This window comes from Cheilinus undulatus, linkage group 12 (genome assembly GCF_018320785.1).
Source record: "Cheilinus undulatus linkage group 12, ASM1832078v1, whole genome shotgun sequence".
In the NCBI taxonomy this organism is placed as follows: Eukaryota; Metazoa; Chordata; class Actinopteri; order Labriformes; family Labridae; genus Cheilinus; species Cheilinus undulatus.
Window position 1 is genome coordinate 30,084,218 of NC_054876.1, and position 22,553 is coordinate 30,106,770.

At 38.7% G+C, this 22,553-nt stretch overlaps 1 protein-coding gene across 2 annotated transcripts in view; it reads left to right on the forward strand.

The window, feature by feature from the left end:
* The window catches only part of stard13a (StAR-related lipid transfer (START) domain containing 13a), an 83,940-nt gene that overhangs the window by 13,095 nt on the left and 48,292 nt on the right, over positions 1-22,553 (forward strand). Inside the window, exons 1-3 of one of the 2 annotated variants that reach the window (XM_041800844.1) lie at positions 12-69; positions 421-600; positions 7,338-7,368. In XM_041800844.1, the coding sequence (XP_041656778.1) occupies positions 52-69; positions 421-600; positions 7,338-7,368 (229 nt within the window). In that variant the 5' untranslated portion in view covers positions 12-51. Of the gene's footprint in view, positions 1-11; positions 70-420; positions 601-7,337; positions 7,369-22,553 lie in introns of those variants that run through there. The other variant, XM_041800843.1, reaches the window with a different exon arrangement.

Consider the following 22,553-nt stretch of genomic DNA (forward strand, 5'->3'; position numbering starts at 1 on the left):
TAATATGACAGAAACCAAATAGATAAGAGACGTACTGAATAGGCAGAAGACATGAAGACAGACATAAGGGTAAGACACAAAAAGAGAGACAGAGAATTACTGAAGGTGTTTAAATATATGTTGCATCTTCGCACTGGAAAGCTCTACTTTGAGAGCTAATTTGAGAAGAAAATACAGAAGATGAAAAGGCTGGACACTGACGTCGTATTTAAAAAGATTTCAGAATGTTTACATGAGAAAAAACATCATGTAGAGGAAGACAGCCACCCCTTTTTATTACTAGAAAGATAACATGTAAAACCTTGTAACGTCATTGTCTTTGTCTGCTGCTCCTCCCGAGGTCAGCTTGGTCATGTGTTTGCCCATAACAAGCGCCTTTTTCTGCATCCTCTCTAACTCATTCTTCTCTCTCCTCCTCAGGGCGTCACTGCTGCAGCAAGGATGGCAAGCAGAGCACCAAATCAGTCTCAGGGAATCTTCAGAGCCTCAGACAAACCCGAGCCACTGACTAGGCGTCCGTCTCGGCCTTTGACTCGCAGCAGACCACTGATCCGCTCGTCCCTCTCTTCCCCTGTACATCTCTATGCTCGACGGGCCAGGGTGAGCCACCTGAAATATGTTCAGTGCTGAAAGTCTGAGCTTTGTTGTGTATCTAGCCATTCAAAATGAGACAAACAAGGTTCTTTGTTTTAATTAAAGACATTTAATGTGCTTTACCCAAGTTAAAATAACATTTAAGGGGAGATTAAAACAACATGCCCAAACAAACAGAAGACTGAAGTAAATAGAGTTTAACTACTAAGTTAGTAAAATACTACCTACTAAGAAAATCTGTTTAACATTTTACAAATAAATTTAAAAGGTCAACAAAGGATAAAGCATTAAAAAATAACATCAGTGACCACAGTGTGTTACTGTAGGTACGGAATTACATTGAACTGAAATGTAATAAAAGAAAACAAATCTGGAAGTGGCATTCATGAAATTGCCACATTGAAAATATTAAAGAGCAAACATTTTATAAATAAAATAGAGAAAAAAGTCAGAGGTCTAATCCAGGATTAAATTGTAGCCTGCTTTAGCTTTGTTAGCTTTAACTAAAGCTAACAAAGCAATACTAGCTAAGTAATTAACGTTAATGCGTAAGCACATGTAGCTTTAGCAAGATGATCTTTAGCAAATGTAGCTAAGGCTAACATACCTACGTAGATAATGCATAACTTACATAGCTGCTTTGTGAGATAAGCTGTAGCTATGTAGCTACATTATCTATAGCTAAGTTAGCTTTGGCAACATTAGCTTTAGCAAACTTAGCTAAAGCTATCTTAGATACGTAGATAATGTAGATACGTAGCTGCTTTGTGACTTGGCTTCAGCAATGTTATTTACGTAGCTTACATAGCTAACAGAGCTACGTAAGCTACACTTGCTGTGGTAGAATGTTCCCATGGAGGAAGAGCTTTTTTTCCTGTAAGCAGACAAATTAATCTGCTTTCTGAAATGTTTTCTCTTTTTTGGTATCCTAACCCTTACCTCAACCCTTACCCTAACCCTTAACGGAAGTTAAATCTGATTGTATTCTGAAAATGTTAGTGCGTGTTTCTGATCTGAGATATATGGCTTCTTAGATGAAGGGTCTGTGAGAGAGATGAACAGGCTGCTGCCAGACTGTCTTGCAAATTTCTGATATTTTTCAACCATCTTATTTTTTGAAATTTAAAATACCACAGTGTTGGACCTCAAACGGTACTAATCTTCTCAGATTTTATGGCACCGTTTTTTTCCTGGGCAAACATTCTCGATCTACTGAAAAGGTCTCTTTTGGACCCAGTGGGGAACCAGTGATATAGAAAGCAATAATTTTACACAAAACAGAAAGAAAACCCCCCCCAAAAAAAACAATAAAAAGTTTGTCAATCACTTCATGATTAAGTTTACACAACTGAGAAGAAGTGGGAAGTAGTGCACACTTGTGGGATCCCACTCCTTTTCCACGAATCACTGGTTGTTAACTATCTAGCTTTCTAACTGATACAAACCTAAAAATAGTATTATCTTAAATATATCTATATACATAGTTGCAATAGCCAATTATATTTGTCTTATGTGTATGTTTACTTGACTATTCCTTACATGTGATACAAAATTAGACTGAAAACTTCCAGAGACACAGCTCTGAACCCCTCTGACTTCTGCCCTGAATCCTTTTTTTATCACAGCATGGACTGGGCTGCAATCTGCAGCCTCTCCAATAAGAAACCATCTTAGCCTAGTGTTTTGTTTTTTTAACCAGTAATCACACCAGGTTCCCTTTAACGAAAGGCTGTCATGCCCGGGACTGAACCTCAGTTTAGTCAGACTACTTAAAACTGCAGACATTCCTTCTAAATGATGCCAAATCTAACACTTTTCAGCTGACTTGGCAGACAGGAGCTCCAGAGACAAGTTTGATGAATCAGAGGAGATCAGTGAAACGTCTAAAGAAAGTTTAATGGTCAGCCAACTCAATTTGTTAATCATTTGGACCTCAGTCTCACACGTATTTTCTGATGAGTTTTTTTAGACAGAGTGTGCTGAAACTCGCAGTTTGAAGCCTCGGGAACATTACCTAACCACTCTCTCTTTAGAAACACACAGATCACTTTTACTTTTGGTAATATTTCATCAAAAGTGATTTAAAAAACCCATCTCTGTACAGCAAATCAAATCTTTCTGAGACATTCTCTCTGACTTCTTCCTTAAAAACCTTAATTTACTCTATCCCTTTCTCAAACATGGCTCCCTCTCTCTCTCTCTCTCTGGGCCTTGGTCCAGGCTGCATGTCCCCTGCTGTTGTGTAAATAAGGTGAAAGTAAAAGGATGAGGCCACGCTGCTCTGTCCAGCAGAATGCAAGGTCATCTTTTTTTCCTTGTGTCAGCATGCAGCAAGAACAAAAATAAGCACAAATACAGCTCTCTGACATAGGTAAACGTCAGACAGATAGAGCTAAGAAAAGAGTAAAAGCCTGCAGAAATGTAATCGTTTACTGGAAGTGTGATTCCTGTAACAATAATATCATTATATGACTTTTGTAATAAGCTCAGTTATCTTGGAAATTAATCTCTGTATTTTTATAACCTATAACACTTCTTGTTAGTGACTTTTTTAGGCCATCATTAAAGTTAATTCCTGACTTTTTAAATCATAGTTTGACCAAACCTAACTGAAATATCTAAAAAGACATGGTAAACAGACCTTGAGCAGATAGGTAAGTTAGCCATTATTTATCTCTATTAAAGCCTATATCTTCTCCATAACTTTTTAAGTGGTTTATAGGTAAAAAACAAAGAAACATTTAGACATCACGGCTAAGTATGTGTACGGTGTATTATATTTATCAATTCATTATTATTTAATTGTCAGGGACAATACATAGGCACTGATGCATCTATTTAGAGTGCAACCAATGCACTGTGTACAAGACTTTTAGCCATGGGGAATTGGTAGTCCTTACCCCCTTGTTAGGCTTTTAAATCATATTTTTATTATGTTACTAACTTGGCACAAATAAAAACACACAGTATATTGAAGCATGAAGCAAATGGTATGATATAAAAGATACAGTATATACGATTTTATAAAACAATCATGGTCGATATAGTTTGACTTTTTTGACCCAAAAAATACAGAAACCTCTTTGATGTCAAACTGAAAACATATTTCTACAAAGTAATGTTAATTAAATAAAAATGTGTAAGATTACATAAACAACTGCATAAATATTCACCCCCTTAAAATGAGCAATTTTTAGCTGCAACCACAGTACTGAGTCTTAGTGGATAGGCCTCAATCAGGCTTGCACATCTGGACACTTCAACAAGAGTGAACAGCCCTTTTCAAGTCCAACCACAATTTCTCTATTGGATTGAGGTCTGGGTTTTGACTCGGCCACTGCAAAACGTTCACCTCGTTGTCTTTAAACCATTTCTGTGCAGCTTTTGCTGTATGCTTTGGGTCATTGTCATGCTGGATATTAAACCTTCTGCAGACTGAATAAAATTGTCCCCCAGGATTTTCGTATGTTTTTCTGTGTTCATTCTAGTCTGCCTTTACAAGCGTTCCAGGGCCGGCTGCTGAAAAGCATCCCCACGGCATGATGCTGCCACCTCCATGCTTCACAGTGGGAATGGTGTATTTCATGAGATGTTTGGTGACCAACAAAGCATCTTGTCTGATTACCATAAGCACCATTTTGGTCTCATCAGACCAAAGACTGTTCTTCACTTGACCATGGAGTCTTCCATATGTCTTTTGGTGCACTCTGGTTGAGATTTAATGATTTTTCTCCAACAATGACTTTCTCTGTACCAGCTTTGACTGGGGAAAATCAAGACAACAGATGTTGTCTGCTGAGTCTCTCCCATCTCAGCTGCTGAATCTTGTAACTCCTTCAGAGTAGTCATATTTGTCTTGGTGGCCTCTCTCACTAGTCTTTTTCTTGGCAGTTTGTCATATTCCTTCCATTTCTTGATGATTGTTTTAACTAAACTCCTGGGGATGTTTGGTGCCTTTGATTTTTTTTTTGTATCCATCCTCTGACTTATACTTTTCAACAACCTTTACTCTGAGTTGCTTGGAGTGTTCTTTTGTCTTCATGGTGTAATGGTAGCCAGGAATACTGATTAACCAGTGACTGGATCTTCCAGACACAGGTATCTATACCACAACCACTTTAAAACAAGTTCACTGCACTCAGGTGATCCCAATTCCACTAATTGTGAGACTATTTTATTAAATTGTTTTATTTATTTCAATCTGTTTTCACTTTTACATTAAATAGTGTTTTTTTTTTGGTCAAACAGCCAAATTATTTTGACCATAGTTGATTTATGAAACCAGTAAAAGGGTAAAACATCCAAAGAGATGAATACTTTTTATAGGCACTGTATATCCTGCTTTGCCTTGCTCACCCCTTTGTTCTCAGAAAAGCTGAACATATTCAACGGTCAGTGCTGTCCAGAGATAAGGGTTTGGTAAATTTGCATCAGCTTTACAGTCATTGCTCTGTTTCCACTGATGTCCCTGCAGAATACAGTGATGAACAGTGTACAGTTTATCCAGGAGTGTCAGGATTATAAGTCATAAGTGTGTGTGTGTGGGGGTGTGTGGGTGTGTGTGTAGAGAGGGAGCAGCAGGGGCCGTGGGATCAGACTGATGCTGAGGAGTGGGTTTATTTTCTCCTAACCGTGACTGATAAAGTACAGCTGTCCAAACTTCCACACACACTTGCACACACTTGTCCAGATGCATGTTGTACTCTTCTGCTCCAAATATAGAATATATTTTGTTTATTTATAGGAAAATGTCATTAATTCAGATGCTTTTGGATGAATTTTATTTGTATCTTTTCTCAAATTTTGTTTTATTGTTTATGTTAAAATTATAGCATTCGCATGACATTTTCTGATTGTGGTATCAGAAAAATGGTTTTTTTTTCTTCTTTTTTTTAGATGTATGTTTTTTTTTTACTGCTGTTTTTTAAGCTTCTGATTATACTGAACAGCAGCCCTTACCTTTTTATTGACTACTTGAAGTGGAATTTTTTATTGTGATAGCTGTTTGTCAGCATTTTTTTACAGGCTGTGAAAGTTTAAGTAACATCTATGTCACAGGACCCTGTCTGCTGTGATGTGTCAAAAATAAGATGCACATATGTGTTTTAAAATCATGATTGGAAACATTATATACAATGACGTATTAGGGCCACCCTATAAGACAAAAAAACAATGAGGAGCTGTTAATTTTTTTGACAAAAAATAATGAAATTTGTGAGATTACAAAGTTGTATAAATACAAGAAACTAAGCTCAGAATTTCTGATGTACAGCTTTATAGTAGAAAATTTCAATTTTTTTCCTCACAAATTTAAACTTTTTAAATTTGGAAATTGTGATTTCTCTCCTCAAAAATGAACTGATCCCTTTTATTTTTTAATATTTTTAGAGTGGCCCTAATATGCCATCATAATGATAGACATATATAGATATTTTGACAATTAATTAAGTGGGCTTATTATGTTGGGATTTTGTCAATGAAAATATTTAAACTTTTTCATTTTTCCAAGTGGGTCCTGGGGTGGGGGGCCTAGCTTGTCTTTAGATATGCATGAGGGGCCCTAAGGAACAAAGGCTGGGAACCACTGGTCTAGAGTACATACAAAATAAACAGGTCTGAAAAATGTGTCCACATTTTCATCATTTTCATAAAACCAGTGAACTGCCAGCTTGTTAGCAAGGTAAGCAGGAAAAAGTCCATCGTAGCAAGCTTAAAGTGGGTATTTCACCACCTGCCAGAGTGGAGGAGGGCAGGCTGCTGCCATTTTAATAAGATATAATAACGAACCTGCTGTTGTTATTGTATTGTATTGTAACTATTTCAAATGAGTTAACTGTGGTCTGATGTCTTGTTTATTTAGTGCATTACAGTAAATTATATCAACACAGAGGAAAACCCCTGCATGTTTTTTTATATATTTTCTTTATAGCTGAAAAATTCCAGGAGTAAATCCCATCTCTGGAGGACCTTTAGTTGAATTAGGGGTTTTCCAGTCACAGTGGTCACATTCATGATCTCTGTCTATGTCAGGATACATTTTCAGTCAGTGGTTAGAAAATAAACCGTTAACTTTCTTTGGTCTTATGATGTGTCTATTCCCATAAGTTCTGGGTCACTTGGAGGAGTCAGTGTTTGTGTTGTGTTATACTTCCTGGGAGTAAGCTTTAATTTCCTGCATGATTTTTTTTTAGGTATTAAATATTTGAGTCTGGTGGAGTTCACTGCTACTGTTTTTCACAACGGCTACTGTCTTCTATTTTGATATTCCTCAGTCATGTCCTACTCCTTCCCTTTTTTTCAAAATCAGCTCACTAACTCTTGGAGTAACAGATACACAGATTCACAGACACAAAACATACAAACTCAGCAACATCCTCTCCAATTTCCTCCAAATTAATGGCATCATTTATTGTTATTTAGGCTGTTTTTATGAAAGGGCTTCAGTATCGTTTATAACGTGGACATCGTCCAATTTGTACAAGACATACCTCCTCATTTTTTGTTCAGTTTGAGTAAATCTTGGATCATTATTGAAACAAATAATCATCTTTTTATCCTTTTCCCAGCTGTTTCTGTCTAAGGAAAGTGTGTGTGAAGGAAACAGAGTCATTGCCCTTTGGCTGATATTGAGTTTACATTCCTCAAAGCTTCAGTGTTCATGTGAATCCACTAAGTGTTTGTATATTTTCTTACTCATGTTTTTGTACTCACGTTTTATTTTCTTCTCTTTTTTTCCATGTCAGGCTGCTGCAAGAATGACCAGCGGATCAGCAGGTAAGATAAGAGCGAGAATGAGCGTGTTGGTGTTGGTCTGTATGAATCCTGTATCAGCATTCACTCTGCTTATTTGCATTCCTGCTTTGGGATAAAAGTGGACTTCTGGGAATGTCTCCCACAGGATTCCAGCCAGTATGTCAAACCACAGCCACCCAGAAGTAATCATATACTGTTTCTGCTGTAGCAGTAACATACAGCCTATCCACGTACATAACACAAACATTCAGGTGCACAAACAGAGTCAAAAGCAAACATTTTATACTGGAGAGCTGGCATTCTGAGAGATGTTTCTCTACCTTTTAGCAGGAGAAAAACCGTAGAGATAGGTTCTACAGGCCTCATCCACAACAATTTTTTTGTGATCAGTTTTTTATTATTCTAACTGAAATTCACAAGTAGGATGAACATAGCGTTGTTTCACATTAGCAATCCATATACAGGAGAGAGGAATTATTTGCATACATGAGCAGCAATATCAGAGAAAGGATGGATAGATGGTCGGCCAAAAGAAATAGCAGTCAAAACCAGGATAGTAATGTCTCTTTGACCAATACTGGTCACAAATACATACATGAATAAGTAAAAAGAAATACACCATGTCCCAAGTACACCCAATACTCATCATACCCCAAGCTCCCACCCAGCCCACGGATAGACGAAAATAGACGAAAGACGAAAACAGATGAAAGTGTTTCATTTTCTTCAGTATGTTACATTATTAGGTTTAGCATGATGCATTTCTGCTGCCCAGCATTTTATGCTGGCAACATTAATAAAATCCTACAGAGTTGTCACTAAAGTCCCTGTAAAGTGATAAAAAAATCTATATTTATGTGTGTCTTAAAAAGGCCACTGTGTCATGAAACACCAGGCCTAATTTCAGTCATGAAAAAATCTCTAAGTTTATAAAATGAAGCCTCAAAATCATAAAAGAAGAGGCAGTAATATCTGCTTTAGGATGGTGTGGGCCCACTCATGAGAAAATACGATCCTCTCAAATTTAAAAAATGCTACAACCTGAAAGGACTAATCATCTGTCTCTTATTCTGCTATGTTACAACTCCTTTTTTAAGCCACCAAAGAAACAATCAAATTTATGTCATGACAGACTTGGCAGGAACAGAAAGTCATCAGAGACTTTACAGAACTTAGCATTGCAGCGCTAACAGACATGAGGGATTGAATTTTTGCTGCTTTGAGAGAGACAAAGCTACAATTTGCTTCTTTTAATCATCCAGGACTAGAAAAGTGGAATATTGATTAAAACCCACCCTCAACAGGTAAGATGTTTGTTGCGTCTCTGGCTCTAGAGATAGATAGACAAGCACTTCGGCAATTAGCCTGCCCCCTGACCTTACAGTTGATTCTAGTCAGAGTGCTGCTGACTGGCTCTGTGCCAGAGCAGAGAGACAGAAGTCCACTTTCTGGCTCAAATCTCACAGATGTTATGCTTTCAATGATAGTTAGACGAATGTGTCTGATGGATTTGACAAATTTAGACTCACAATGAACAAAACAGAGCATTTATCTGGCCGTTAACTTTCAATAAAGGCAGCGACATCAGCTAACAACGGGCTGTTCAGAGATTAACTGCTTTGTGACTTTATCATTGTAGCAATAGGGGCCGGGATAATTTCATACCATAACACTAGGTAATACAGGTTGTTCTCGGGAACTTTCATAACAAATTAAATAAAATGTTAGGATATTGGTGAATGAGGCCCATTAACTGTTTTTTTTTTTTTTTTTTGTAAAAATACTGTTTATATGTATTTATCTTGCATGGTGTTAAGTTTTGCTCTCTTTCACCTCTTGGAATCAGGTTCTCAGTGTTAAAGAGTCCGAACAGATGATTAATGAGTTTGGCTCTGACCCCTGTCCGTATCTCCTATCCTCAGAGTGTGTCCCTTTTGATTGACATGCACAGGCGTCATGGCGACTGTAGTGAAGTGAAACCCAGAGCAATGTCTCACATTAGGGATTGTTTATTTTTGTGTGTTTTGTGCTGTATGTGTGCGCAAGCTCATACATCAGACCTTGTGTGTGCAGTCGGGGCGTCTCCAGCATCAGCAGGGGTCACGTTACTGTCATGATAGTTGGTGGAAGAGAGGTGCATTGTGGGTAATGAGGCCCATGAGGCTACAGAGAGGTCAGAGGTGATGGCATCAGCGGCATATGACAAAAGTAAGAGCGTATTTGAGACAGAAAGCCTTAAAAACAAATATGGTGGCGTTGAGAGAAGAGTGTAGATTAGTTTCAATGTTTGGGGTTTCATGCCTTGGGTTTGTTTTCTCACTTGACGGCGTTTATTTTCTGCTCTGATACGAGGAAACACTCTGGCTCTGTGACAGAAATCCTGTCCAATCAATCAGTGTTTGTCGGCCTGTGTGGGCTCCGTCTCAGCTGCACGGGGACAGGATACGATATGCACATATCTCTACCCACATAGTTGACATTCAGTCTGCGCTCTGACAGATAAACAGGGAATTCCTCTCAGGAGTTTCAACAAGAACCATGTTTGTTCTCTGCCAGGGGTCTCCTTATCTGCATTTTAATAATCATCCTCACCACGTATCTTTGAACTTTTACTTTTTAATGCTGATGTTTTTGTGTCTGTATAAGAGGGATGCATGCTTGGATGTATGTGCTTCAAATTGAATCTGCCTCAAGCGCCTTACAGAAAAGTTTAAATCCCTGCAAAAGATGAAATTTAAGATTATTTGCTATGCATTTTTCCCAAGGGATTAATATGCAATAACAGAGAAGTCTTTTGTATAGATGCTTAAGCACTTTATTTGATCTCAAGTTGGTTTGCATTTCATTGATCTTTTAATCTCTAAGGTCACCTCCCTGGTGCTGTAAACCTCTCTTTTTACATCATGCAGACATAAATTTCATAGATTTTTGACCCACTTCAACACAAGGATTAAAGACATTGACATTTTTTAAACCTCTTGACTTGATTGTTTCATATCTGAGCTGTCAAATAGTTGCTGAAATAAAAAAGTTACTCATTGAGTTTCTTTATTGTCAAGCAGTAAATTTATATTGTGAAAAGTTTCAAGAGTTACCAATGTTTGTATGCAGCAGAATTATAGAGAATGCAGAAATTTCAGTGGTGACCAAAATATAGCTCAAGGGCCAAATGCGGCCTTTTTACTCTATTGCGTTATATGTTTTGGATTTTTTTAATTGAGAACTGTTCTTTAACAGGGTTTTGCATAGGAACGTTGTTTTATTCCAGCTATTTGTTTCAGCTCCACATGCTTTCCTTAAAACTATACGAGAAAGATCTTCTCAAAGATAACGTAGCGGTGTGCTGTTTTTTGGCGTAGTTGATGATAAGCTACAAATGACCTTGGCCTGAACCACTGACACACATTCTCTACTTTCACTGCCATCAGGGATTATAAAAAAAACATATAATCCTTCAGAGTTTTCACGTTATTGGAAAGCGCTCGGGGAGACGGTTGATAATCTCGACCTATGGCCTGTGGATCCTTTTAGTGAGTCCTTTGCATGTCTGTAAGTGTTTTTATTAAGTCTGACTGGAGGGATTCAGCTGATTTATGGCTCCTGCACTCCTCTGACACACATTTACCAGAGTGGGGGGTCATACTGATGTTTAACCTAAATGTTTTTGTCTCACTTTGGTTAGTAACTTGTGTGGAAGTGTCAGAGGGTTCAGTCTGTCCATGTGTGAGTATATGTGAAAGCTGCCACTAATGTGTGCATAATATACCTCACACAGAAAAGCAGTTGGCTCAGCAATTAACATGCAATAAACCTTAATAAGTCAATGATGGTGTCTGGTTGTGGTGTTGCTGCACGTGTGTGTCTGTGTGTGTTAGGAGCTGTGATGTTCAGACCTACCAGAATGAATGTAGTAAAGGTTTGTGATGCAAGGAGGTCCCTTATTAACTCAGTGCTTAGTAAGTGAGCCTGTGTTTGTGTGTGTGTGTGAGTGTTGAATATTGCAGCAGTGTGCAGGAGTGCTTTAACAAGCCTGGAAGTGGATTTGGCTGCAGCCCAGGTTTCTCTTTCAGTTTCTTCCTTTATACATCCATCTTCATTTTTCCTTTGTCTTTTTGCCCTCTGTTGTCAGTTTGAATAATTAAGGCTGTAACTCATACTACACAGTTTTATTTTCATATGTATTCCTATTGCATATTCATTTGCCAGGCAAATTTTTATTTTTATTATTCTATCTTTTTATCACCTCAAATTTATGAGTTATTATTTTCAATATTTTTCATAAACTAGACGGATTTATATTACAGTTTAGATTGAACTATATTCTGGGCTTTCGCTTAAGGAAATTTTGTTAGACTAGACCTCCAAGAATTTTAATTGATGACCCCTGATATAGACAAATTCATACATTTTACCATCATGGACAGATAGATTTACTTTTGATTAGAGAGCAATGGGCTGCATGGACTCAGTGAGCCTTTTTTTAATCAATGAACATACTTTGACGTTTTCCAGGGTTAAAGATGAGTCCATGTCCTTCTTATCTTGTCTATCCCATCAATAGCCTTCTGTGCTGCTGCTGGCCAAACGAACATAATGTCCCTGCAGTGCAAACAACATACTTTATGACTGAGATGCCCACATATGGAATGAAGAACCGTCCCCCCCGGGTTCTATCTGGCTACAACCTCCTGCAAACTTCTTTATCCTTATTGATATAAGAATAATGGAAATGATATTATTGTACAACACTAAAGCCATAAGCCCTTAACTTCACACCAAAGTTCACTGTGAGACAATACTTGATTGCTTTATATTTTTTGTAGTTGTACTCAAAATTTTTGGCAGTCATCCCTTAATCTGCAGTTTTCCTAGAATGCCTTTGGGAATTGGGCACTTTTGCGCCATGAGTGAAGTTACTAACTCAGTTAGACAAGTCCCATCCGTGGGAAGCAACCTCAGTATACTATGAATACTTAACATGATGGAGGAGAACTCCATTGTTCAGTGAGCCTTTCAGTTACTGTCACTTGTAGTCACTTAAATTGGCATGCCTTGAGTGGAATATTGAGGTTGAAAATAATTGAAAGAAATAATGGAAAACTGCAGTGGATGAGAACATGCTTACGAACAATACTTCATCATTTCGTAATAAGTTGGATTCAAACTGAATTTTTTAAGTAGGGAAGCTTCCATAGCTTAGTTAAACCTAAAAAGTTATCATGCATGCAGAAGGAAAATTGAGTCAATATAACTCACAACGGCTAAGTACCTGCTACTTTACAAACACTGTTTTTTCAGTTGCATATTACTTATGCATTTTTAGGTAACCAGTTGCATTAAATATTTTGAGTTGTGTTAACTTTTCAGGGATTACAGCGTTTTAGACATCCTTTGCTCTCAGCTCCATTTCACTGCCCAGTATATAAAGTCAAAATTTTATTTTAGTTTTTAACCTGCAGTTACTTCATTACCATTTGGAAAAATGTGAAGGGCCGTGTGTACAGATTAACATAATTGTTTGTAGTTGTTATGGTAAGTATTTTGAGAATATGTCTGGGAAATCTTCCCCAAAAATACTAAGAAAATAGAATGCCCAGTGTTTGGTTTGTTTTCAGTAAGCTGTTGTAGAAACGTGACCCCTTTGCTATTTTTTCTCATATGACTTTCTTTGCCCTAGCTTGCTGAGAATGAGATGTTCCACTTAGCTCAGTCTCTCCTAAGACCCTACTCTTCATGTCCCATGTTTAAGTCCATGTTCAATCTCCCTTAAGGTCAAAGTGTAATTTTCCAAATGTAATCTAGAAGTTACTGAGCCTGACAGAAAGTTACTTACTAATAGAGGTTGCACTCTATTTCTGCTAGTCTGCCTTCTAGTCTTACATGCAAGTCCTTAATTTAAAAACTATTAGAAAATTGAGTCTGTCTTGGACAACCAGTCTGCATGCATTAACGAAAAATGCACAGATTTTGTCTCTTCAAATGCACATTTGCTTTCTTTTTACCCTAAAATTTGTGATCATTGTTACCATGTTATTAAGTTTATGTGAGCATTGTGGTGAGGCCTGAGACTTTACAGCTTTGTGTGTATATTTGTGTTTACATGTGCTGTTTGTAGCACACATATGAGTGCATATTTGTGTACTCTCCACCCTCACTTTTGTGTTTGTGTGTGGTCCTGATACCCTATACAATCACAGAAGAAATGCTTGAGGAAGGAAGTCGGTCCTTGAGGATTTTCCTGCTAGAATGCTTATTTGAACAGCTCAAAACCTCACAATATGTGTATCGCTTCTAAGTGCCTTTAAAATGAGACGCTCAGCGACACAGCCTCCTATCAGCATGTGATCTGCACTCCCCTGACCTGTGGAGTTTCCTCTGTGTCCATTAGCTATTGTTTCCCCCCTCCCCAGTACTGCCCCAGGTGCTGCTCGCTCCATACCAAAGTCTGCACCCCGTAGACCCCTGCACTCAACTTTCAAACCCCAGAGTCTGTCTCAAAATACGACCCCACTCAGTTCCACGCTCTATACCTCAGGTTGAGTCCATATATCAGTAGCGCTATTTCCCATCTGTATCATCTCTCCTCCTCAGTCCTCAGGCTGGGACCTTTGCTTTGTGTCCCCTCACCTGAGTGATAGCCATCTTCTGCTGTAGGTGATTCTGTCTGCACTATACGAGGTAGATGATGTCGCCAGACTTTATCTTAGACTGAATGGGGGAAGTTGTTGTTGATGTTGTTGCTGGATAGTGTGAGGGAGACAGACACTCTGAATTAGCTCCTGACCCACTTTCCTCCTGGCCCAATTTTCTGAAGGAACTGACCAGAGCAGCATTCCTTGGTGGCTGGAGCAGAAATATTGACAGAGATATGATGATACTGTTGATTCAAGCACATGTGGATGGATGGGCATTATGTTAGCTCTTTTTTATGATGAGTCGATAAACTTTGGGTTGTAGAATAATAAGGAAAGCTGTTACTTCTTCTATCTTTTGCCCTGTGTTTCAGTGGTGCCTTCTGATCAAACTCTAAAATAAAGATCAGAACTGTTTTCACTCGTTTCCCCTCTCTAATGTTAGATTGGACCTTTCTGTATTTACTGCATCACATTTACTGTATTGCATTTATTAGAATTATGTCTTTCTTAGGTGCTGCCTTCACCTGCTTATTTATTCAAAATTTCCAACTGCCCCTGCCTTTAAAAAACCAAGACAATCTAATATTTGTGTCGAATTAAAAGCCTCATTTTACATGGCAAAACATGTAATATATGAAGCTCCTTTCCGGCTTGTTAATGACGTTTTCACTGGTGATAGCCAGGGACAAAGTTATAATGTTTAAAGGGTTGTCTGTCCATTTGTCCACCCATTCCCTAGACCACAATATCTCAAGAACTCTTTAAGAGATCTTCTTCAAACTTTGCACAAATGTCTACCATGACTCATGTATGATCTGTTTAGATTTTGGAGGTTATAGGTTAAGGTGAAGTCCCAAGGTCTCATACTTGTCCCTTGCTTGTGAATGTAAGATCTCAAGGACCCTTTGAGGTTAATTTTTAACTCCCACAGTGTTAAGGTTAACACTTCTTATAAGTTTTAATTGCGTGAGCTCCAAGTTAAATTTACACTTCAGAAAGTGTTCATTTTCTACTGTTCTTATGGTGTTAATTCTTAACACTCAGTGTTGTTTTGACACATTAGGTGTACTTTTGACACAGCATTGTGTTATTTCCTTTCACTTTAAGATTCAATCAAGAATATTTACAATTCTATTTACTGACATCACAATGTACTTTACATATTTAACCATATTGATGCTTTAGGTTGAACATCTCTGACAAGGTAGGGTGCCCTCTGACAAGGTGACAGGTAGAGTTAAGAAATGTCCTTGGATAAAAATCAGCATACTAACCTTAACTTAAGACCAGTGTTGGGGTAATGCACTACAAAGTAATCTGTTAGAGAACTCAGATTACTTTTTTGTTGTGACAGATAACGTAAAGCGTTTGTTTTACAATTCGCCTATCTCTCTGCCTATCTTCCATCCTCTATAGGTTTCTCCTACTCAGCTTCCTCTTCTCTACACTCTCCCAGTTCATCCACTGTCCCTGCTTAGCCTGAGCCCCAGCCTTAGTACACCTTACTACTTCCTCCTGTCTACCTGTTCCACTACCAGTCTCCTTCTATCTTTAGGACCTGCTTTGTTCCACACCGGTCTACCTGAGCCAAGCCCCAGGCCTCCTCGGCCTATCTGGACATTGCCTACAATCTCAGCATGCCTAAGAGCTGCCTCTGCCTCCTCTACTGCCTGTCTTGGGTTCCATTTCCTTCCCCTAGTTGGATTTGGAACTACACCGCTAACTATTCTATCTTTGCTCCCTGTTAACAGCAACTCTGTTCTAACCTTTGAGCACTTGAACTCTTCTGTCATGCTAGTAATAGGGAGCTGGAGTAGCCCTTTGCCATACAGTGCCACACTGCTAAGGCACCGAGGAATACCCAACCACTTCCTTACATATGAGTTAATTACTCTTTCCAGCTTCTCTATCTTTGATATTGGTATCTTACAAACTGACATGGGCCACATCAGTCTAGGAAACAGCCCAAACTGCAAACACCATAACTTCCACCTCCCTCAGAGCCCTGGTTTATCAGTCCTCCCTAATCCGTCCTCTACATCTTTTCTAAACTGCTCCACCTGTTCACTGTCAGTAAGGTCCTCATTATACCATCTCCCTAAGCTCTTTACTGGCTTCTCCCTGATGGATGGTATTTCTTCCTCATCTACTAAAAACTTCCTGTCAACAATCTTCCCTCTGGATACTGAGATGCTCCTGGACTTACTAGGCTTGATCTTCATGCTAGTCCACTTGAGATTCTTATTTAGCCTCTCCAGTAGCCTTCTTGTGCATGGCACTGTCGTTATTACCAGTGTCATGTTGTCCATATAAGCCCTGATTGGTGGGAGGTGCATCCCATCCTGCCATCTCTCCCCTCCTACCACCCACTTGGAAGCTTGAACAATAAATTCCATCACCATTGTGAAGGCTAGAAGGAAGATCATGCAACCTGCCATAATACCTACCTCTAGTTTTTGCCAGCCTGTCGTAAAGTCACAGTACTAATACACAGCCCAACATCTCTGAAACACATCCTCACTAAGTTTACCACCATCTCTGGCACTCTAAAGAAATCAAATACCCTCCAGACTATGAGGTGCTGACCCAAATGCATTTGTTAGATCAAGAAATACAACATGTTCTCTGCCTTAGCTGCCAGGATCTGATGCCAGATCATACATGTGTGCTCTATCTGATCTGCAGACTTTGAAAAAGCATGTGTAGCTTTATCTGAAATTGGTCTCTAAACACTATATGTTGTAAAAAGTTACTGCAAAACCCTGAAATGACTAAGAACTATGTCTGACTGAATTTGGTTTTAAGACGTTCAAAACGTTTAGGGTTTTTTAGGCAGGGTCAGATGGGGGGCTTGATGACACATTCATCCTTCTCATCTTAGCTAAGGTACTGAAGAGTTCATTAGCATAATCCCAACACTACAGTGTGATGAAGCTCCTTTTCTCTCTCTGGTTTCCACATGTTTCAGCATTAATTTCTGCAGTTGTGATAGCCATTGCTTTTATTAATTCTGTGAGTTTTCCCCCAGATGCCAAACTTTGACTAACGGCTCAGTCTGTTTATTTTGATTCTTTAAAGATGAGGTGGTGACAAGCAATGCATAGCTCATTTGGCAACGTGCCCGCAGCAGAGATTACTGCTTAACTTTTCATTATTTTGAAATTTAACCTATATACTTGGCCATTTTTGCTGTGCATAGACTTTAAAAACATCCTTATGAAACTAAAGTTATCCTTTTTAAACATTAGAAACATTTAACTTACTTTTTTAAATCTATGCTTATGCAAAACCGCTTGTGTTTGCCCAGATCAAGAGACTGCTGTACATGTTGTTTGCTGAAGGTAAAGACCAGTATTATGAACACATAAACAGATGTTGTGATCTGCATCCTGCAGCGCTGCTCTTTAAAATGCTGTCTGAGGAAGTGAACAACATATGGAATTACTATGAGATTCATAGGAAGATTAGGTGTGTGTGTTCATGTGTGTGTGCATGCTCTTAGAGCTCACTCAAAACAGATAGTATGGGTCAGGAATTTAGGCCAAGGTCACAGTGCCATCTGTTCAATGGTTTTTGTTTAATCTAGAGGTTTCCCACTTTGGTGGTGGCTGGTGGCCGACCATTTGTTTTAGTGGACGAGAATAGCTTTAGGATTCTTTTGTTGTATAAAGGACTTCTGCTTCTGCATTGTTTAGTCTAGTTAAAAATGCACCTCTAACCCTTACAGTGTAAGAATGGGCTGGTTGTGTTTCAGTCTGAGCAGCTCAGCCTGAATGACTGAGTGTTGCAGAAAATAGAAGATGGAGCAAAGAGAGCGAGACAGGGATGAAAAAAATGAGCTCAGAGAGGAAGAGGAGGAGGAAGGGGGAGACAGAGGAGCAGGAGCATGTAAATTTAGGGAATAGAGGCAAGGACTGGATGAGAAACTGCTCTTATAACATGAGATCTACTAAAATATTGATCAGCCTGAACTTGCTAACCCAGAATCTCTGTGTTAATGCAGCTGTTGACTTTTACAGTAATATCATCACAGGACAGGACACAAAAAAAGGCTCAAGAGAGAAGAAGGCCTGTTTTAGAGGCATGGAGATACACAGTATATTTATTCACTAAAGTTACCTTCTTCACCTCACATAACCTGAGAAAAAAAAAGAGAAAAGCATCCTCCTCCTCCTCCACCTTCACCCTTTTTTATTTCTTCCTCTGCAGCCTCCTCTAAACCAGCCCTGTCCATTCCTGTGACCACTGCAGATCTGATTGCTCTCCCTGGGGAGTCGCCCGTGGTCTGCTGTGTATTTGTTCTGAAAGTCAGATCTCGTGTCCGTCCAGAGTGTGTCTTTTTTGCTGCTTTGATTGGCTGTTAAGCCCTGGAATGTGTAAAAGTGGTGTTTTGATTGGCCGCTCAGTTGACCCAGTGTTATTCTCTCAGAATTTGACACAAGAAGCAGCTGACCATCCACATACTTCAGCCTGAAACATCACAGAGCAGAAACATCCACTGATCTGAGATCAGAGTCAGTGGAAGTTAGGACTTTTTACACAGAAGTTTCTCTTCTCACACCTTCATCCCCACAATGCACTCTGTTTCTACAGTTTCTCTCATATCTGTCACTATGGTAGCTGGGTAAGACATTTTTCAGTTCTTTAATCGCCTAAATTTCAAGTTTTTCCATGGAAATTTTGGATCATGTTTCTGTATTTTTGTTATGGATGGAATTTGCTGTGAAATTAACTTTTTTTTAGTGTTTGTTTGCTGAGGTTGATGTTATATCATTGAAAAAAATTAAATAAGCAGTTTTAGTGAGATAAAAACTAAGCAAAAATGAACCCCCGGTCTGTCACCATTAATTCAAATTCTGGGTCAACTCTGGAGAAGATTTGAGGTAGTTTTAAGAAATCAAGTCACGTTCCTCAGTTTATTTGTCATAGAGGTATTCCATATGTCAGTAATAAAGGGTTTAAGAAAGCAGAGAAAACATCAGTGTGCCTTAATCTCCTTATGTGTGTGTTCTCTGCCAGTTGTTCTTGTACTGTAGGTGTCTGCGATAATGTGCTGAAATCCTTTAATCCTGCTGCCCACACACATTTACACATGGGGCACGGGCCTCCCGTTTATGTATGTATTTGATAGAATTGATGTACATTAGTTTGTGCAAGCATTTATGAGAGCTCAGTTACATACAATTACTTTTAATGTCTGTAAATAATATAGTAGCCTTCATTTATGACAGACAGATTTAGGTTTATGTTGCACATGTGATACATTCAGCTGTAAATTAACCTAAGGTGGTGCTTGTGTATGTCAGTTACATTATTTCATTCACTCACTCATAAAGTTGTACCAATAACTTAATAGTCAAAAGAATGTGCATGCGTGCAGTCTGTCACAGAGAAGGAAGACCTATTTCCATATCCGTGTCAGGTATGGTTTCATGAGAAATTACTTGGCATTGCTTCTGCATCCTTGAGGAAATCACTTCAAATTTACTCAAAAAGATTGGATTAGTTTGTATTAGAGATCAGTTGAAATAGGAACATTGCCCCCTCTTCTCCAACTTGTTTTGCAATGACTGTACCAAATGTAATAATTTTTTCCCATCATTTGCTTTGTGTTCTTTAAAAGTTACTGTTTGAATAACTGTATGAGACAAAACAAGTCATATGACTCTGTTAAAATGTCTCATCCTCCCTTTGCAAATTCAATGCTTGTGAATCCCATAACTTGTGATATTAGAGGCAATCCAAAAAGAAAAGAACATTTTATAAGCGGCTTATTCCATGAAGTGTGTCATTAGCTTGTTTTCTTGCTTCCTCTTGCTACACACGGGATCTTACATGTAGGTGGTCTAGTCAGTCCACTGTGCTGTAGTTTCCCTTCATTTCCTTTAGCTCCTTAAATCTCATTCCTTCTTCATTCAGCTCCACTATTTTTAAACAGCAGCCATTCTCCTCTATTGTCAAACTAGGAAACTCAATTGATTTTATGATATTGCTGAAGTTTTCCAGGCTTAAATTTCTCTAAGTGTACAGTCATGTGCATAGGTTTTAGGCATGTAGAGCGCCAAGGATTCATCATGGGGCTCGATGCGCCACAACCTGAGGCTAGAGAGGACGGGGAGTTGGCCAGAGTCAAGCTCGACACATGTCACAGGCAGCCAAGGTCAAGCTTGACGGCATCTCTTTTTTTGGGGCCTTTTCACCCCTGTGTTTTTTTTTCGGGCCCTTGGGGCATCCACAGGGCAACCAGGAGCTCGTGACAACCCCACTACCTGCCCAGATGGTACCCTAGACTGTACTTATCACATCCACCCCTTACTCTTCCTTTAAGATGTGGACTTTGTTATTTTTCAAAATATTATTTTACCATGCCCCAAGTATTATGTAAGGACATCCAGAGCATGATTGGGGCTGTATGAATCCTTCTTCCCACCTGATGGTTCCCTCAGGGGGCTTACTTGCCACATCTACACCTTACTTCACCCTTAATTTTTTTAGCCAGTTGACTTTGAAAATTAGGATTGGGTATCAGGACTTGTTTCAAGTAAAAACCTGATAACTCAACCGCATTATACAACAGCAGAAAAACAAACAAACAAAAAAAAACATCTGGCCTCAGATGTTTGATAGTGTCAAACTATTTGATACCTAAATCGGTGCATAAATTGCTAGCTAGCAGTCATGAAAGCTAGCTAATGGGCACACGTTTTGGTATGAAAGGTTGAAGCCGTCGTCTGTGGGCAGGACTTCTGTACAGACTCAGTACTTGTCCAACATGACAAAGACCTTGATGTGCTGATGGTCTCAATGTATTCTCTGTCCTTGCCCTTCCTGTCCTTCCTCTTGCAGAGCATAATGGCGGCCTCAGTGTTAGCAAAGGAGAAGGTGATGGGCTCATTCATGAGGGAGATCACACTATGAAGGGGGATCCTGCTGAAACTTTTGAAATAAAATAGGATTAATCTTCCATTTAGGGTGAGGGTTAGAATACCAAATAATAAAAGTCAAATACCTGACCTGCAAAATCTGATTATAAAACGTTTAATAAAGCAGAGTAAACTGTCTGATTGTCCTCAAAACATTCTAACACAGTAAATGTAAATTACATAGCTCTGTTAGCTACATTAGCTATCTAGCTAGCGTAGCTGCATAGCTAAAGCTAAGCTCAAAAGGCAACTGTATAAGCCATGTAGCTAACATGGCTAAAGTTACGCTCCATATGCAGCTACGTGACTAACAACTAAAGCTAGGCTCAAAAAGCAGCTAGCTTACATAGCTTAAGCTAAGCTCAAAGCAACTGTATAAACCACGTAGCTAACATAGCCAAAGCTAAGCTCAATACACAGCTACATAGCTAATATATAAAGCTATGCGCAAAAAGCAGCTATGTAAGCTAGATAACTACATTAGCTTTAGCTATGTTTGCTTAAGCTCAAAATGCTAAAGCTTACTTAGCTACATTGGCTTATATAGTAACACTAACTACATAGCTAGGGTAGCTATGTTAGCATTAGTGAAAGCTAATGAAGCTGAAGCAAGCCAGCATTTATGTAACTACTTCTAAAACGGTTCTAACACAATTTTAGCCCGCATTAGGCCTCTGACCTTTATTCTGTTTTATTCATGAAATGTGGTTATTTCATGAATGTAACCCGCAATCTTTGTTTACGAATAAAGTTACATTTAAAGAAAAACATGAACGGTCTGCGAGAGGGGCCATCAGAGATGTACGGTCTGCATGCAGACCGTTTTGAGATTTTAGCCAGCTGAAATAACCAAACGATGCACCATGTCTGGAATACTTTGTATCTGTCTGCGTACAGTATAGGCCAATCAATGTTGTTATCAAGGGTGTTGCTATTTAGCCAATAGGAAAACATTACTTACCCACCATACATGAAAGCTTATTAATGATTTGTTGGTACATATGTCAAGTGGTCTTTGTGTGCTTTCTATACTAACAGGACCTGCTACATTACAACAGGTAGGCTGTCTATTATGCCTAAAAGAAAGTCTGTGTTTTCCTTAGAGCTTCAGGGGAGTTAAAGCTCTCTTCAAAAAAACATACAAAGCAATATTAAACAAAGCAAACACAATTGGTGGCTACAGATTTGAAATAGCACTGGCAAACACCAGTAACAACAAACTTCAATAAACTCTCAAGTTATGTTGGGACATGCCTACTGCATATCAAGACTCTTGAACCTGGTTTAAGATTATTTTTTTCAAGGCTAAAGAAGACATAACTTTGTGGTTTTATATTTCTGTTATAATGGCCACCATTTATTTCTGCCTTGGTTTTGCTTGAAAAAACTGCTGATAAAGAATGCGTCACCAATCTTGATCTAGTTAATATGTTGCAGTACACCATTGCAATCCTTTTGTATTGTGTTTACAAACTGTATTTTTCAGATGAAGTTTGGTTGATCTTGGGAGACATGATGGTATGATGGTTTGTGGTAAGGTTCAAGTATCACTATTTAAAGGTTTGAAAACATAGTCACCCTAGATTTTGCTCTAGTACACCCAATATTATGTTAATGGTGTGAAACATGTGATATGTAAGGTTGAATT